The sequence below is a fragment of the Cetorhinus maximus genome, chromosome 14, assembly GCF_964194155.1.
Source record: "Cetorhinus maximus chromosome 14, sCetMax3.hap1.1, whole genome shotgun sequence".
Lineage (NCBI taxonomy): Eukaryota > Metazoa > Chordata > Chondrichthyes > Lamniformes > Cetorhinidae > Cetorhinus > Cetorhinus maximus.
Genome location: NC_135892.1, coordinates 80,676,243 through 80,695,100, shown reverse-complemented (window position 1 = coordinate 80,695,100; position 18,858 = coordinate 80,676,243). Strand labels below are relative to the sequence as shown.

Below are 18,858 nucleotides of genomic sequence, written 5' to 3'. Positions count from 1 at the left end.
ATGTATCCCAGGCTGCTGTGGGAGGCAAGGGAGGAGATTGCAGGGGCCCTGACATTAATTTTCAAATCCTCTCTGGCCACAGGAGAGGTGCCGGGGGACTACTAATGTGGTACCATTATTCAAGAAGGTTGGTAGGGATAAACCAGGGAACTATAGGCCAGTGAGTCTAACATCAGTGGTAGGGAAACTTTTGGAAAAAATTCTGAGGGGCAGAATTAATCTCCACTTGCAGAGGCAAGGATTAATCAAGGATAGTCAGCATGGCTTTGTCAGGGAAGATCATGTCTAACAAATTTGATTGAATTTTTTGAAGTGACCAGGTGTATAGATGAGGGTAGTGCAGTTGATGTAGTCTACGTGGACTTCAGTAAGGCTTTTGACAAAGTCTCACATGGGAGAATGGTCAAGAAGGTAAGAGCCCATGGGAACCAGGGCAATTTGGCAAATTGGATTTTAAATTGGCTTAGTGGCAGGAGGCAGAAGGTGATGGTCAAAGGTTGTTTTTGTGACTGGAAGCCTGTGACATACCGCAGGGTTCGGTGCTGGGTCCCTTGCTGTTTGAAGCGTACATTAATGATCTAGACATGAACGTAGGATGTATGATCAGTAAGTTTGCAGATGACATGAAAACTGGTGGTGTGGTAAATAGCGAGGAGGAAAGCCTTAGACTACAGGATAATATAGACCGGCTGGTCAGATGGGCAGAACAGTGGCAAATTGAATTTAATCCTGAAAAGTGTGAGGTGATCCATTTTGGGAGGGCATATAAGGCAAGGGAGTACACGATGAATGGTAGGACCCTAGGAGGTACAGAGGATCAGAGGGACATTGGTGTGCATGTCCATTGTCCTTGAAAGCAGGACAGGTAGATAAAGTGTTTAAGGCGGCATACGGGATACTTGCCTTTATTAGTCGAGGCATTGAATACAAGTGCAGGGAGGTTATGGTGGAGCTGTATAAAGCGTTAGTTTGGCCACATCTGGAGTACTCTGTGTAGTTCTGGTCGCCACACTATAGGAAGGAGTGATTGCACTGGAGAGGGTGCAGAGGAGATTCACCAGGGTGTTGCCTGGGCTAGAGCATTTCAGCTATGAAGAGAGACTAGATAGGCTGTGGTTGTTTTCCTTAGGGCAGAGAGGGGACCTGATTGAGGTGTACAAAATTATGAGGGGCATAGATAGGGTAGATAGGAAGGAACTTGCCCTCAGTAGAGGGGTCAATAACCAGTGGCCATAGATTTAAGGTAAGGGGCAGGAGGTTTAGAAGCAACTTGAGGAAATGTTTTCACCCAGGGGGTGGGAGGGGGGGTGGTATCTGAAACTCACTGCCTGAAAAGGTGGTAGAGGCAGGAACCCTCACAACATTTAAGTATTTAGATGAACACTTGAAATTCCATTGCATACAAGGCTACAGGCCAATTGCTGGGAAATGGGATTAGAGTAGATTGGGGCTTGATGACTGGTGCAGAACATAATGGGCCGAAGGGCCTCTTTCCGTGGTGTAAAACTCTATGACTAAGGTACAACTGATCTGTAACTAAAGGCAAAGAACAAGCAATGCTATCATGGCAATTTTCTTGATTAATTTTATGCCAATGCACAGTTCCATCATTATTAAACAAGCCAGAAAAATTGAATGTGTGGCTGACAGGGGCCAAGATTTTCTATTGCAATCGTTAAGCTGCTTACCCCAATTGGAGACACGGAAATGTAATAAGGTACATACCAACCATTAGCATCCTTAATTATCTGTTTCATTAAGTGTGCATGTGCCTGTCCGTTTCTGTGTGTGTGTGTTTGTTTGTTTCCTGAGGAAATTCAGCTCTCAGGAGTATAATCCTTGAAAAACTTGCTGGTCCACTAGCAGTACAACAATATGGTTCAAAGCACAGCACCCTTGCTGAAATCAGCTAAACAAAAGCTGACTCAGGACAAGAGGAAACAGGGAGGAACTTTAATTGAAAAATAATATCCTGCTGGACAGATCTAGTAACGCCCTGCAATGCGGAAATATTTTTTTTTCACTGCTTCAAAATAAAGACAAAGTGTTCAAAAATGTTTGTATTCAAAATACTTGAAATTTCCTTTAAGATTTTGGATAATCCAAAACAAAGAGGTTCCGTTTCCTTGATAGTAGATAGTGTTGACAATACCTGTACCTTTTTAAAAATTCTTTCCTGGGGTGTGGGCAGCGCTGGCTAGGACAGCGTTTACTGCCCATCCCCAATGCCCTTGAGACGGAGGTGATGAGCTGCCTTCTTGAACTGCTGCAGTCCATGTGGTGTAGGTACACTCACAGTACTGTTAGAGACGGAGTTCCAGGATATTGACTCAGTGACAGTGAAGGAACGGCGATATATTTCCAAGTCAGGATGGTGTGTGGCTTGGAAGCGAACTCTTTCAGATGGTGGTGTTCCCATCTGTCTGCTGCCCTTGTCCTTCTAGATGGTAGTGGTGGTGGATTTGGAAGGTGCTGTCTAAGAAGGCTTGGTGAGTTCCTTCAGTGCATCTTTTAGGTGGTACACACTGCTGTCACTGTGCGTTGGTGGTGGAGGGAGTGAATGTCTGTGGATGGGGTGCCAACAAGCGGGCTGCTTTGTCGTGGATGGTGTCGAGCTTCCAGAGTGTTGTTGGAGCTGCATTCAGTCAGGCAAGTGGAGAGTATTCCATCACACTCCTGACTTGTGTCTTGTAGATGGTGGACAGGCTTTGGGCAGTCAGGTGGTGAATTACTTGCTGCAGGATTCCTAGCCTCTGACATGCTCTTGTAGCCACAGTATTTATATGGCTGGTTCGGTTCACTTTCTGGTCAATGGTAACCCCAGGATGTTGATAGTGGGGGGATTCAGTGATGGTAATGCCATTGAACGTCAAGGGGCAATGGTTAGATTCTCTCTTGTTGGAGGTGAGCACGATCTGGCACTTGTGTGGCCCGAATGGTACTTGCCACTTGTCAGCCCAAACCTGGATATTGTCCAGGTCTCACTGCATTTGGACATGGATTGCTTCAGTGTCTGAGGAGTGCTCAATGTTCAGCGCCATTCGTGAATCATCAGCAAAAGTCCTCACTTCTGACCTTATGATGGAAGGAAGGTCATTGATGAAGCAGCTGAAGATGGTTGGGCCTAGGACATTACCCTGAGGAACTCCTGCAGTGATGTACTGGATCTGAGATAATTGGCCTCCAACAACCACAACCATCTTTGTGCTCCAACATGATTCTCACTGACCCCAGTTTTACCAGGGCTCCTTGATGCCACACTTGGTCAAATACTGCCTTGATGTCAAGAGCAGTCACTCTAACCTCACCTCTGGAGTTCAGGTCTTTTGTCCATGCTTGAAACAAGGCTTCAATGAGGTCAGAAGTCGAGTTGCCTTGGTGGAACACAAACTGAGCGTCAGTGAGCAGGTTATTCCTAAGCAAGTGCTGCTTGATAGCACCGCTGATGTCCCCTTCCATCACTTTACTGATGGAGTAGAATGATGGGGCAGTAATTGGCCAGGTTGGATTTATCCTGCTTTTTGTGTACAGGACATACCTGGGCAATTTTCCACATTGCTGGGTAGATGTCAGTGTTGTAGCTGTACTGGAACACCTTGGCTAGGGGCGTGGCAAGTTCTGGAGCACAAGCCTTCAGTACTATTTCCGGAATAATGTCAGGGCCCATAGGCTTTGCAGTATCCAGTGCCTTCAGCCATTTGTTGATATCGTGTGGAGTCAATCGAATTGGCTGAAGAATGGCATCTGTGATGCCAGGGACCTCCATATTCAATCAAATGCTTTACTCCCGTTCTTCATTTTCAAAACTCTCAACAAGAATAATTTGAAGTGATTTTAATCAGGTTTAAAACAAACGGTGAAAAACCACTTTAAATTAACCTTACAAGTTTAATCGCATATATACAAATTTACATATTCAATCAATCGCCATTGCCACAATCACAGACGTTGCAAAATGGCACGTACTTTGTTTACAAAATTGATGCCATCTTGGCATAGCCTCTTCTTGTTCCAGCTAATTTCTCTTAGCGTTCTGCCCAACTTGGGTCTCAGTTCATCCCCAGCCGTAAATGGATTTTTTCTACGAAGCCTATGAATTGTCTCTACAGAGTACCAGTTTCAGAGATGAAGGTACTTCCTTCATTTCTCACCTCCCCAGTCAACAAACAGCATTCACAGTGCTGGTTGATTGCCTGATACATGGTAATGATGTCCCAGTGCAAATTTTGCAGATACCCTTCACCCATGTGCCAAGCTCCAACTGTGCCAGTTTTGAGGCACAATTAAATCTCTAGGCCCAAGAATGAAGAGGAATGAAAGATGAAGTAATACTTCTAATATGGGTCATCCTATGGGTTGAAACAAAAATAGTAACTCTATGCACATTAGACTCCCTTAGTATAGTGAAATATTTAGATACTTCATTTATTGGAGCCACTTTATCTATTTAAGAGTTCTTGGCCTTTGATGACAAGAGCACAAAAACACAACTTCACTTTTGGAAGCACCAAAACTCACCTTAGGAGGAGACTTTTCCAATTGCAGCGGCACCAGTAAATATGAAAAGCTATTACAACCAGAACTTAAGTTTGGTCTGTCATTTTGAGTCTGGACCAGTGTAGGTTAAATTTGTAGCCATAGGTTAACACTGCTGGTTTGTATGGGCCATCACAACATGAAGAAAGAGTCAGTTAGACTGGCAAGGTCAAAGTGCAAGCTTCCGCAAACTAAATATCATTGAGATTTGTACCTTGCAGTCACTTTGAAGTTGCATATAAGCAGTGATTCATGGTCATCAAATCTATCCTGCAGTATAAACAAAGCAGGTTCAGAACAATGAAGTATGTTTATGTTACAGAGCCGCTGTGATAAGGAAGCACTAAAATATGCACCAGAATAAAGGGTAAAAGTCTATTTATTGCTTGACTAAAGATTCCAAATAGCTTTAGTTCAAAATATTAATCGTCTTAAATTTGCAATCTTCACAAAATGTACTTTAAAATTAAATACAAACTTAGCATTAGAAAAGGCGAAGGGTATTATGATCTCTGGCAGCACTGAAAGAGTGTTGCACTAGTTCAAATTGGCCAATAAATTATCTGTAATTCTCCTATCGTACTGCTCACAGAAAGTCCTGTGTTTCTGACCTTTGGTGAGACTACTATTCTTTTGCTCTAGCATGTCTGTCTCTATCAGTTGGATATGAAGCTCCCAGTTATTAGTTTGTGGTTTTTTTGTAAGCATTGTATTGGACTGCTTGCTGGTTTCAGTGCAATTTGTCACCGTCTCTAATATCTGTGCATCTGGTCTCTTATTTCTTTCTCCCTTGCTTATCTGTGCATCAATAGATATGTGTGATGTCTTGTTTCCCCCATGATTTCCAACAGCCTCCCAGGACAGAAATGCACTAAGTGCAGTAGTGGGCGTGAAAAACAGCATTTTACCCGCTGGCCATGATGGTGGGTTTTTGCGCTGCCTCGTCCGTTTCCCACCTCATTAATTTGCAGCCACAGGAAACATGCCGTCTTGCTGGCGGGTGGCCTCTGAATCGCCCGCCACACCATCAGCTCACCGTTTCCTCAATCTGGGTGCTGTATCTAAACTGCAGCCGCATATACAGTTCTCAATAGTTACAGCCCAGGACTGCCCCAGTGAAGACATGGTCCTGAAAGCCAAGAAGAGTTCAGTGACCCATGCTGGAATGCCTTTTGGAGGCCCGCCATGATGTCCTCCATCCCTGCTCTGGCCGCAGGTGGTCCAGCAGTCTCACCACTCCGGCTTGGGAGGCGGTGGCAGTGGTAGTGGTGGTCAGTGCCAATACTGCACAGGAGGGGTTGGCCATCTAATGCAGAGAGTGGATGAGTGATCTCATCCGCGCTGCCAGGGTAAGGCAACCATCTCATCACTCTAAATTCTCACTCACAAGGCTATCACACATTCACTGGCATCTCACTCACTGCCAGCTCAAAGGACATCACTCACTCACTCTCACACACACCCTCAACATCTTCATCTGGCCTCATCTCCTCTGGAGGCTGCCTCCTCAGCCCTCACCATCTTGAGGCCACTTGCAAAGATCAACATGTGCCCTCAGACACACCCTGGGATATGCCCCTTTGCCAGTACAGCCCTAGCCCTGCAGTCTCTTCCTTTGCCTGAGGCCACTTCTCCCCCTTCCCCAAGCAAGCCCTAGCCATGCAGCTATTGAAAAGCCACCACCACTTTACGGCTGGTATGGTAGGGAGAGACCTGCCCATGAGCCTCCTTAAAAGTGATGTGGTGCTGCCTGCGAAGCCTGGCGCTGATGACGAGTATTGCCCGAAGCAAGGTAGGCAAACAAACTTCAAAAGCCCAAGCAAAGTACAGCTTGCCAAGTGCACGTTGTTTATGTACAGTTGTGAATCATGTTGGCGTGTGCCCGGATGATCCAGCGTGGGGGGGATGATTCCAGTGAGCAGGGCTTATAATATGGTGCTACAGTAATGAAATTAGGTTCCTGCTGTGTGGCGATGGGAAACGCGACCCGCCATTGATGGACGGAGCGGACGATTGCAAACTGGTTTCATGACGGTGTAAAAATGATTTTTGGCCTTCTTGCCATATTGTCCACTCACACCACCAAACTTGCTCACCACCAACAGGAGCGGAAAATTCCGCCCCTAGTGTCTGACTGGGCCACATAAAACAGACAAAAGTACTGCAGCTTTGTCTCAGCTTCTTGGACCCTATCCGTTTACCTGAAACTATAGGGCCGATTTTAACTGAGCAGGAATTAAGCGTGTGGGAGCCAAAGCACCAGCAAACCATCTGGCCCCACAAAGTGCCTGGTCGAGAATATTTCAATTCCCAGGCCTCATCTGCATGTCCTAACACTGACTCCCACTCAAGCCAGCAGGAACGCCATCATTGCCAGAGAGCGGGAGACCCATGGAAATGGCAAGGTAAGTATGTGTTGGAAAGCAATAGAGGAAGGGAAGTCTGGGGTAGCAGAGGCCCCAAGGCCAGGAAGAGTGCTTTTTCTGAAAGAGCACTTAAAAATCTTTGGCCTCCCCTACCCTAGGCGCCCCATTTCCCTATTCCTTTACTGACCTTGCCATTTCCATGGATCTCCTGCCACAAATTATGACTCCTACCCACTGGCAGTGACATCATTTCTGCCAGCTTTGAGTGGTAGCCAGAGTCAGAACATGTAGATGAAACCTGGATTGTTGCAGGCTTCTGCTGGCAAAATCAGAGGACACACAGGCCCACATTTAATGGGCCATGATAGTGCCATTTAAATTAGACCTCCTCTAGAGACAGGTAACTTTCCTGAGACAGGTAGCCTTCCTGTGCCTGAATTCTGACAAGTAAAATTGAAGGGGTGCAGGAATACAGCACCACACCTATTCTCTTCCTATTGGGTGAGGTTGAAATCAGCCCTTGTGTTTCAGAGATGCATCACCCTTATGCTTGCTGAACTACATTGGTTTCCAGTCCCACACGATGTCTAATTTTAAAATCCTCAACTTTGTTTTTAAATCCTTTCTTGGCCTTGATCTTCCCTACCTCTAACCTCCTTCAACCCTTGGGGATATCTACAATCCTTCAATTCCAGAATCTTGTACATCCTCCTTCAAAAAAATTACTTCACTATTGGTAGTCATGTTTTCAGTTGCCTAGCACTAAGCTCTGGGATTTCCTCCCTATAACTCTCTGCCGTCTTTCCTCCTTTAAAATGCTCCTTAAAACCTACATCTTTAACCAAGCTTTTGGCTATCTGTCCTGATTATCTCCTCCTGTGGCTCGGTGTTAATTTTGTTTGATAATGCATTTTTGGGGTGTTTCAATACTTTAAAGGTGCTATATAAATGCAAGTTGTTATTGTATTGTAAATATTTTCCTTTCAGTTGATCGCTGACCCAAGTGCTATTCTCTCTCTGGATGCAATCTCCTTAACGATTTATCTCCCTTACCTCCACTATGTTTGCTTCTTTATCTTGCTCATCCATTTCTGTCCTTTTTCTGTACCTCATCATCTCCCATCTGTGCTTCCCTCCACATTTCCATTTGTGTATATTTGCACCTGTGGGTTTACCACGTATCAGTAACAGCTTCTGTGTAAAAATGAAGTCCTGCAGCAACAACTGATAAAGGTTGTATTCTGCCGTAACTGGTAGGCTACCATATATCCCTCCATTTAACAGTGAAGTCCTGCAGCAACAGTTGGGGAAGGCCCAGTAAGTGAGGCTGGAAAAAATGGTATGGAAATTTTCCTGGGTGCAGTAAATCAGAATGGTCAATTGACATTGGAGGAGGATGAGGAGCAACAAGGGAAGAGCAGGAGAGTTATGTTGCAAAAAAAAGCAGCAGAGAAGGCAGAGCTTTGTGAGAAGGGATGAGCGGATGTAGTGATGCAAATGGCTGAAGAAAGGGTTCACAGTAGGGCAGGAGTGGTGGGGGTGGGCTGCAGAATACCCAAAGGCACCAGAGACGGCAGCAGGTCACCTGACTGGAACAGGGTAGAGCCAGAGAAACAGTAACAGAGGTGTTACCTTGAGAGGGCAACAGGGGAAGTGGATAACAGTTGGCACACTAGTGGAGCAGGAGAGCAGACCAGGATAGATAAAATACAAAAAGTGAAAAGATAAAACTTACAAACTTTGCTGTAGAGAATGGGTTAAAAAAACAGTGGCCGGTGCTGGAATACACACGGCACAGCACAACGTAATGCATTGTAATTTCCAACATAATTGTTTACTCAACTTTTGACATTATAAACGTTGACAATTATTGAAAATTCTTGAAAGTGCATGCCATACACAAAACTTGTGCTAATTTATAGGTATCATAGCAAAACAGTATTTGCAAAGTTTAATAAATGCAGGTGACAAATTGTTAATACATATGTTCCTGCAGCTCAATGAAGGTGCAAACTAAGGTGAGTTAGTGTAGTCATGCAGTCACACCATGCATCTCAGAAGAATTGGACATGGGTTCTCATCTAGAATTCCCATATGATAAATAACTAAACACAATGTCACAGGAAAGATCTTTATGACAGACGATGCACTTATGTGCATTAAATGAGAGAGCAGACAGCCATACTGCTATCATGTACACTTAAAGAACACAAAGAAAACACAGCATTATAAGCAGTGTAGATGGAAGTGTAACATTACAAAGAGATATTGATAGGTTAAATGAATGGGCAAAACTGTGGGAAATGGATTTTGGCATAGGCAAATGGGAAGCCATCCGCTTTGGACCAATAAAGAATAGAACAAGGTGCTTATTAGGTACGGAAAATAAATAAAAAAGGCCAATGAAAATGCTGGTCTATCGCTAAAGGACTAGAATAGAAGGGAGTAGAAGTTATCTTTAAGCTATACAAGCCTTGGTTAGACCACACCTCACATACTGTGAGCAGTTCTGGGCACCACACCTGAGGAAGGATATATTGGCCTTGGAGGGAGTACAGCAAATATTTATCTCAACTCCAAGGATTAAATTATGAGGATAGATTTCAAAAGCTAGGGGTTGTATTCCCTGGAATTTAAAAGGTTAAGGGTGGCTTGATCGAAGTTTTCAAGACATTAAGGGGAACAGATAGGGCAGTTACAGAAAAACTGTTTCTATTGGTTGGGAAGTCTAGGATGAGGGGGCATAGTTGTGGTTGCGGAAGGCCAGTCATCTCAGCCCAGGACATCACTGTAGGAGTTCTTCCTACAGAAAAATCTTCAGTTGTTTCATCAATGATCTTCCCTCCATCGTAATGTCAGAAGCAGCTCTCCGATTACTGTGCAATGTTCAGTAACATTTGTGGCTCCTTACATACCGAAGCAATCTGTGCCTCCATATAGCAAGACCTGGACAACATTCAGGTTTGGGCTGATAAGTGGCAAGTAACATTCACACCATAAAATGCCAGGCAATGACCATCTTTAATCAGAGACAATCTAGCCATTTTTCCCTTGATGTTCAACCGCATTACGATCACTGAATCCCTCATCATCAATGTTTTGGGGGATACCATTGACCAGAAATTTAATTGCATCAACACTGTGGCCATAAAAGGTCAGAGGCTGGAAATTCTGCAGCAAAACTCACCTCCTGACTCCCCAAAGCATGCCCACTATCTACAAGACACAAGTCAGAGGTCTGAAGGAATATTCTCCACTTGCCTGGATGAGTCCAACATCACTTAAGAAGCTTGGCACCATCCAGGATGAAGCAGCCCATTTGATCAGTGCCCTAAACACCACTTTAAACATTCATTCCCTCCACCGCTGGCAACAGTGTGCACCATCTACAAGATGTACTGCAACAACTCCCCAGGGATCCTTCAACAGCACCTTCCACCGCGACCTCATTACCTTGAAGGATGGCGGCATCAGACGCATTGGAACACCACCACCTGCAAGTTCCCTCCAAGCCATCTCCAAGCCACAGACATCCAGACTTGGGACTATACTGCTGTACCTTAATTGTCACTGGGTCAAAAACCTGCAGCTCCCTTCCAAACAGCACAGTGGGTGTACCTACACCACATGGAATGCAGTGGTTCAAGAAGGCAGCTCACCACCACCTTCCCAAGGGCAATTAGGGATGGAGAACAAACATTAGCCTTGCCAGCAATGTTCATCTCCCATGAATGAATTAAAAAAAGTTTAAAAATTGGAGCAAACCTTTCAGGAGTGAAACTAGCTAACACTTCTACCTGCAAAGTTTGCAACTCTCTTCTGCAAACAGCAACTGACACTAGGTTAATTAATTAAAAAAATGAGATTAATACATTTTTGTTAACTAAGGGTGTTAAGGGGATAAAAAGACAGGTACATGGAGTTAGCTTACATTTCAGCCATGATCTTACTGACTGGCAGAACAGACTCAAGGAGCCTATGCACCACTGGCAGAGTATACGCCTGCTCCCTAACTTGCAGCTGGGGCCTGTGTTTTGGCTTGAGGATGGGGTTACCAAAGGGAAGAAAATAAAGTAAAATAGAGAGCAAAGGTTAAATTGATGAGCATCAATGCCTTTGTGTTTCCCCTAAAGCATCACATCTGCAGTGTACAATTCCCATTCCCCTTTATACTGAATATGCTTAAAATGGGACACTTCAATCATTTTCTTAAGTTCAAGACAAGAAGAAAAGAGAGTAATAAAGATAAACAAACACTGCACTCTGCTATTTTCATAAAGTTATTTAATTTCTTTATGTGAAGATATGGTTATTCTAGCCAAAAACCTTTGCAAAAAGATTAAACTAACCACAGCAAGGAGGTGCCCCATTAGAGGGCACGTTAGCTCCAAGTAGCTATTCCTCATCAAGTGCAGAAACCAGAATCCATACAGCAATGTTCATAGTTGGTTTGACCTTTACACAAACAACTGATAATCAGCTCAACTAAAAGCAAGGGTATTGTGATCACCTTCCAAAATACACTAAGAAAAGTATCTGATTTCTCTTCAAAGCACACAAATTCTTATCCCACTTCTGTAGATGGTTGTAATACAAACTGTAACCTAGTACTCAGGTTAATGGCATTTCCTGATACCACATATTGTAGAGGGCCAGTAACAATAATGCACTCAAAATGAAATGTGACTAAGTGACTGCAAGTTTATGTTTGTCAAGTTAACGCTCAATATTTTTACATTTAAAAAACCCAACACTTTTTTCCAAATATAGTAGATTAATCCATTACTTGTCACTTCTTTTGTATTATAGGTCAACTAGAATCAAGTTAGTTATTGGAACCTAGGAAATCAAAAATATTACACACTCTGCAGCAATACCATACTCTTACATTACATCTAACAGTCTGTAGCGCCACAGATTTATAGATGGAGGTTAAAAGAAGCTGTTTCCATTATTGGTGTACGGCTCTTAAAAAGAATCCATTCGGCTGAATCTTGCCTCTTTGCCTCTAAAATGAAGTGAACTTGTTTCATCTGATCGCCAACCTGGTTGCTAGAGGTTGAAGCACGATCCCCTCCTGTTTATCTAGGCATCACCTTTGACAGAACCCTCATATACAGACAACATCTCATCAAGATTACAGGGAAAATTAAAACCCGTAACCACCTCCTCAGTAAATTAGCTGGTACCTCATTAGGATCACAGCCCATGATCCTAAGGGACCTCTTTCCTTGCCATCATATACACAACTGCAGGATACCACGTACCAGTATGGTACCAATCTGTCCACACCAATCTTATCGATGTGCAACTCAACAACGTGCATCATCACAGGTACTCTTCGACCAACTTACCTCTCCTGCTCCCAGTCCTGAGTAACATTGCCACCTGCCCACATCGGGAGGGTAATTGCAACAGGCAAGCTACTGGAGAAGAAGGTCTACTCTAATCCAAGCCTGCCCTTATTCAATGACATCCTCAACCCACCAGCAGTCTGCCTTCCCTCACACCACTGCCAAATGGTTAAACCCACCGAGTCAGGGAGTAACAGCTGAGGAAACTATGGCAGTGGAAAACATCCAGCAGGAACTGCTCTCTGATCGCAGATCCCACTGTTCATCCAGCTTTGACTTACCACTGTGACAGTGGGCCCTTTTAAACCATTTCCAGACTGGCCAAGACCTCTGTGCAGCCACCCAACATCAGTAGGGTGGTGCCAAGACTATCCAGGCTGCAGCTATGGTGTAGTCCAAACAATAACTCACATTGTCAAGGAGTGTCCGCTTACTAAATTTGAAGGCAGGCTTAAAGAGCTCCATCTAGCCACTGATAAGGCTATTGTTTGGCTTGTGACTACGCACACGCCAAATATATAACTAGTAAGTCTGAAATGATGATGTTTACATCTACTGCTGTATGTTGTTCTAAGGTAATTCCTGTATTTTTAAGTGATGTTATTCAGCAAAAGAGAATGCTCAATAAAATGTCTGTCAAAAAATCTGAAGTGGTTGGAAACACTAACTGAGATTTAAGTGGCACTGACTTCAGCTAAAATTAGACAACACTGGTCCAAACACTGAAGCACTAAACAAGCTCAAAAGTCACTTTCAATATAAAATCTCAAAGTGAACAAAATACACTTAAATACCTCTCCACAGAATCTTAATATTATTTAGCACATTTAAGACAGAGTTCCAGGGATGCAAAATACCAAATTTTATGATCTGTTGCACAAGAAAAACATCACTGATTTATCCTTGGGGGCACTGATTCCTGAACTATTATTCTAATGCTTCAACATGGTAATTCGTCCAGATTAAAAATTCAAACAGGTACATATAGTACATATGGGAGTAATGAATACAGGAGTTAATTCCTATACAGTAAATGCTTTATAATGACTTGTGTGGTCCCAGAAAATCAGAACACAAAAACAGACTGCAAAAGCTACAGTCAGCAAGAAGTTCACTGGATGATGTTTGGCTGGTACTTACCTTGGCTGTACGCTCCACGCCGTGAACTTTGAGCTGACCATAAGACAGAGATAAAAAAAAAAACTTAAAACAAATCATAATGTATGCAAAATCATTACCTACCATCAAACTGAAACATCAAATTAAAAAAATAAAATGAATGAAAGGACAGAAAACATACTAATAAATGGATAGCACATAAGAAAAAAAGAGATCATAAAAGCCTAATTTTCTAATATTCTTCCATCACAATGTCCAATTTGCACTTTGAACTACCCGACATATTTTACTTTGCTAAACCCGATTGGTATATTTCATTCCAAAATTTATTATTTGAGTAAAGATGTTCTTCCTGATAGCATCTGAATTGATGTTGCAATTATATTGATTTCTATTGCTGGATCCTAGCTTGCTTTGAAATAATATCCTGACTTTATTTACCTTGTCATTATAATTTAATACTTTATATATTTGATGAGGTCCCATCTTAGCTGCCTTCTTTGTAAAATGTAAAGCTGATTACTTTTTCTGATATGTTCTGATAGCTTATCAGTTTTAGATTTGAAAATATTCTGGTTGCTCTTTACTGCATCCATTCCAATGAAAATGCCTTTGTTATGGTGTGACAAGAAAACCAATTTAGTATTTGTGAGATTCAGTCATTAGGCTGTAAAGCTTTGGCTTGATTTCAGTTGATTTTTATTTTACTGTTCTGGTTACATCTCCTGCCACTCTATTAGCTTTTTCAAACTATTTCAGCACAATGCCTGGACATAGAAAGTGATAATTGGGGTCAGTTCCTAAATCCTCTTGTAATAATTCAATTGGATTAATTGCATACTATGACATATGTTTTCCAATTATGTGCAGTACTTTGCATCTATCAGTGAAAAATCTAATTTACTATTTATCTAATTGCATCACCAATCTAAATTCTTCAGTAATGCTGTTGCTATTTTCTCTCTCAGCATAAATTTATCAGATTTTCATGTAGATTACAAACAAAAGGAGTCCAACCACTTACCCTTTTGGGTCTGATATTATACATCTCAAGAGTATTTTGTTTCTATCTTAATAGCCAATCCTATTTTCTACCTCTGATTCCAATAGCTTTAAAATCTGAGCAGCAGCCTTTCATGTGGAACTTCCATAAAAGTTTTCCTTAAATGTGAAAATCATAACTTGGATGATGTCACCGTCTGTCATGAAGTTATTAATGTATATATTATTGGAAATTTTTTTTCTAAATAAAGGTTTAGTCTGTTGGCGCGTCTTAATTGGATTAAAGCCAGCTAGTCTGGGTGCTTTGATGTGTACTAGTTTTGAGGTGTAAACAGAGAAGTAGAGGTGCATTTGCATTTTGTTGAATAGAGCATTCAATAAGTGGGGTGAAATCTGGCACCAAGCTAGCAGAGACCACGCAATAATAATTGGATAATAATAAAATTGGCACCATGGAAGGAGTTTTACTGTTAGAAGAGGTGGAATTCAAAGGGGCTGGTGATACAGTGAGAATTTACATTCAATGAGATGTGCTGGATATAACCAACAGCAGTTTTGTGTGTGCAGGGCAGAGGCAATGTAAGATCAAAGCAGCTGTAAGCCTACAACTGCCTCCACAGGAACTAAAGTGAGAGGAGCCTCATTTTGAATTTGTAAGGTGAAAATGCTTTGCCTGGTGTCCGGTTAAGTCCATGGGTTGCTGTTGCCTTAATGGAGATCAGTTTGGGAATTTGTTTTTAAAATGTAAATTAATAAAATGTTTCATTTAGTTTAATATAAAACCTCTCGAGAACTGGTGGTCTGATTCCTGAATTTAGAGTTGCATCTCAAACATACCACTTAACATAGGCTATGACAGTTGTTTAAAGTTTCCCTCTGGGATTTTTAAATAACTCAGCCATACCAACTGCTTGGTCATAACACTACTTTATCATCAAAGACATCCTGAAGGTTCTTCGGGTAGGGTCTTTCCTTCTTAACACTTTTTACAAAATTGGTGTTACACAGCTACTACACTTTCTCATTACTGATGTTTAGCTAATGGCCTGCAGTTGAGTTATTTTTGTTGCCTTTTTAAAAATATTTTGCATTCAGTCCTAAGCAACATCATGATGATTTGGCCCTGCAATAGCCACAGCCCCATACATATCCTTCAACATTTCAAGATATATACCACCTAACGCAGGGCATTTATGAGTATCAAGTCCTTCTGAATTTATCAAATATTTTTGCCACGTGGACTTTATTAACGGAAGAAACTAATTACCTGCTTTCATCAATCTCACTCTGCAAAATGTTGGTCACCTTTAACTACATTGCAATATTCCAGAATGAGCAATATACATTATTTATAGATTAGATAGGTCATTTTATTGTTTATCACAGGACAAAACCCACTTAAGCAACTATTTTAAAAATATAATCAAGCCACAAAGATTTTTGAAACATTGAAATGTACATACCTGATGAGTAATAAATGATTCAAATAAACAGAACTGCTTAAACCTTAAATGACTGTCTTTACTCTGTACTCTCTTACTTCAACAGTCGCATCCTTGTGTCTTCACTCACATTTTAGCACAATACGGTATTAAAATTCTCTACGAACTTAACTCAAATTCAATTCCATTTTTTACAAGCTGAATTAAACAAATAAAATCTGTAATGGGTCATTCAAGAATAAAAAGTTGCAAGCATTAAATAAGTCCAAAAGATTGTTTTTACCTTGACTGATAGCTGGTTCTTTAGATCTGGCAAAAAATAAAATAATTTAAGTGAAATTCAAATAACCAGCTATTAGACAAATTGAATTTTCAAGCAAGAATTCAAAAATACAGACAAAATATTTTTATGAAGCACAATATATATACTCGACTATTACTCGAGTAACAGTCAATCCTATGTGGAAGTCAACTCCCAACTTTAGCCAAAAAATGCTTAATTTTATTATCAAAGCATACTTGCAGATTAATCATTAAAAAAGTACTTGCATGCCATTTTTCAATGGCATTGCCCTTCCCCTGACCCCCAAGTAGCATCAAAACCGCAGGCTTAGCCGATGCTGCCACTTCCTCCCCCAGGCTGTGGGGGGTTGGAGAGTTTCCCTGAAGCAGGAGCACAACCTGATGAAACTGTATCAGTGACTGCATTCAAGTTTGATGCCTCTATAGGATTTTAGCGGGAGCACCATGTTGATATTACGTTCACCTAACACCGGATGAGCGCAGTAAAAGCAGATCAATCTGGAACCAAGTGCCATGCTACCTGAAAGACTGAGAGCTGCATGTCCAGTTCAAAGTTCATAGGACTGGAGAAAAGAATCCTCATGGACCGATTAAGCCCTGGCAGCACGTTTGGAAGCAAAGATAAGTTCCACAGTTTAGGACTGTCCACAGACACGTACCCAAATGATGCGAGTGCTGATTGGGTGTTTCCATACGTCTCAGCGATGGCTTCCCCATTACCTTTTAGTTGGAAGTACGCCCCTTGAAAACATTACCCGTGTAAAAGTCAACTCCCTAACATTTTACCTAAAAAATGGGGCTCAGAAATTCGACTTTTACACAAGTTTATATGGTATATATAAAGTAGTAGACTAATTCCAATGTTAGAAAACTGAGTTGTTAGAAAGGGTTAGAAAAACTCAGCCATGGAAGAATTAGATGAGTGGGGGCCTTAAAGATGTAAAATAGAAAAAGGTTAATCGGGAACACTATTTCAAGTTAAAACACAAGTGCAGGATCAACTGATGAAAGGCATTATTAAGTTTGGTGGAAGGAGGCACTATTTCCTTGCAAAGAGCTATCAATATATGGAATAGTCTTTTAGGTAGGTCAGTGGAGGAAAATGCTCCATTATCATTTAAGAGGTGGTTAAATGGTGTGATAGGGTAAAACAAGACAGGTCAAACAGCCTCCCCATTCTGCCTTGTATATTTAATTCTGCCCATATTATATTGACAGCTCAAAAGTCACAAAACATAGCTGGGAAATGGAACCAAAAAAATCTTACAGAAACTGAGTGTGAAATGCTTTAGGGTTATCCTCCAACAATCTATTTAGGAATAGCAGACTATTTATATACCCAGCATACTACATCAAGTATGGATCTACAAGTGTATGGTGGTGAGAGGATTTGCAGGGTCTTATGTTCTCATCAAGGTGAAATCAAGACAGTGCTAAGAACTTCAAAACATTTTTCCACTTTTGACATGCAACGTTAGAACCAAGCAAGCTCGCCACAGGTACAGCACAACCCGATGAAGAAAATAGTTCCACATAGCCCTTCAGCCATTATGGCTTGAGTGCCCTAGCCCTTGTATCATCAGCTAGTGGGGACAGCTATTCTTTGTCTATTTTATCTCTATTAAATCTCCCCTCAATCACAGTTAAGCTTATTTTGCATAATAAAAGGCAAGGGGTGTCATTATACAAAGTAATGACATTTTTTGGTAGTCTTTTTGTTGCAGGTATACCAGGCAATCCAGTTAGCTCACATAGTTACGACTGCGCATTTATTAAAAAAAAATGGACATTACTTTTAAAAAGCAGAATGAAAACAGACAAGATGGAGTCCAGGGAATTAGGTGACCTTTCCCCTTGTCTGCAAACAGACATGAAACTGCCTGAGGCTGGAAGTAGCTTGCGTGTATGGTCAGGGCATTAAAATGTAAATGACATTTTGGACATTCCATTGCAGAGCCATTAAATATGCAACAGGTCTTCTCTGTGGCGATAACAGCTCCTATTGTTTAAATGTTTACAGAAACTGCTGCATAATGGCTTCCCAGACTTAGCGGCTGAAAACTGAAATTCCATAAGAAGTGAGTGAAGAAAACCACTTTTACACGAGAAGGTGCAAATGGCTAACATCCAAATCACATTGTGTGTCCGTGCTAACATCGTCAGCAACCATTTGTGTGGACAATGGGGATATCAATACTATAGTCACATGGCAGAAACTGGCTTATGGTATGAAATACCTTATTAACTCACATTTTGAACTGCAACCTAGGTCAGTCAATCTGGGAGTCAGAAACCACAGAGAAAAAGGATTCTGTCCACCAAAAGAAAGGACCCTGTCTAGAATCATTGGAGGCAGAGAGAATTGGGGCTAACCTATTACCTACAGGTACTCAACTACAACCTCAACTGGAGGAAAGCCAGGAACCTACTGTTGCAAGTAATAAGCCACAGAGTTCATCGCTAGAAACGTCCAACCTCCATTGTCATCAGTGAATTGGAAGAGAATCCTCCGGTCTGCAACATTTGCAGCTAGCATCTCGAAAAATCAGTAACTGACTTTTTGGACTCTAAGTGCATGCTACATTTTTTTGTCATCAACTTTTCTCACGTGTTTGTGTCTTGTGTGAATGAATGAGTGGGTGCTGTTGTGATTACATTTTGGGTGTTGAGAAATAAACGTTTATTCTTCCTTTTTTAAAAAAACATTACTAGAAAGCCTGCCTAGTGTCGGTTCTT

General features: G+C 41.7%; 1 protein-coding gene across 5 annotated transcripts in view; it reads right to left on the bottom strand.

The window, feature by feature from the left end:
* eml4 (EMAP like 4) overlaps window positions 1–18,858 on the bottom strand; it is a 367,604-nt gene that overhangs the window by 101,078 nt on the left and 247,668 nt on the right. For 4 of the 5 annotated variants that reach the window (XR_013578703.1, XM_078557148.1, XM_078557147.1 and 1 more), the window contains 2 exons: window positions 16,103–16,128; window positions 13,397–13,429 (listed from right to left, as the gene is read on the bottom strand). Coding sequence is in view for 4 of the 5 variants with exons in the window: in XM_078557148.1 (XP_078413274.1) it covers window positions 13,397–13,429; window positions 16,103–16,128 (59 nt within the window). In the remaining variant the exon portion in view is untranslated. The remainder of the gene's footprint in view (window positions 1–13,396; window positions 13,430–16,102; window positions 16,129–18,858) is intronic. The other variant, XM_078557149.1, reaches the window with a different exon arrangement.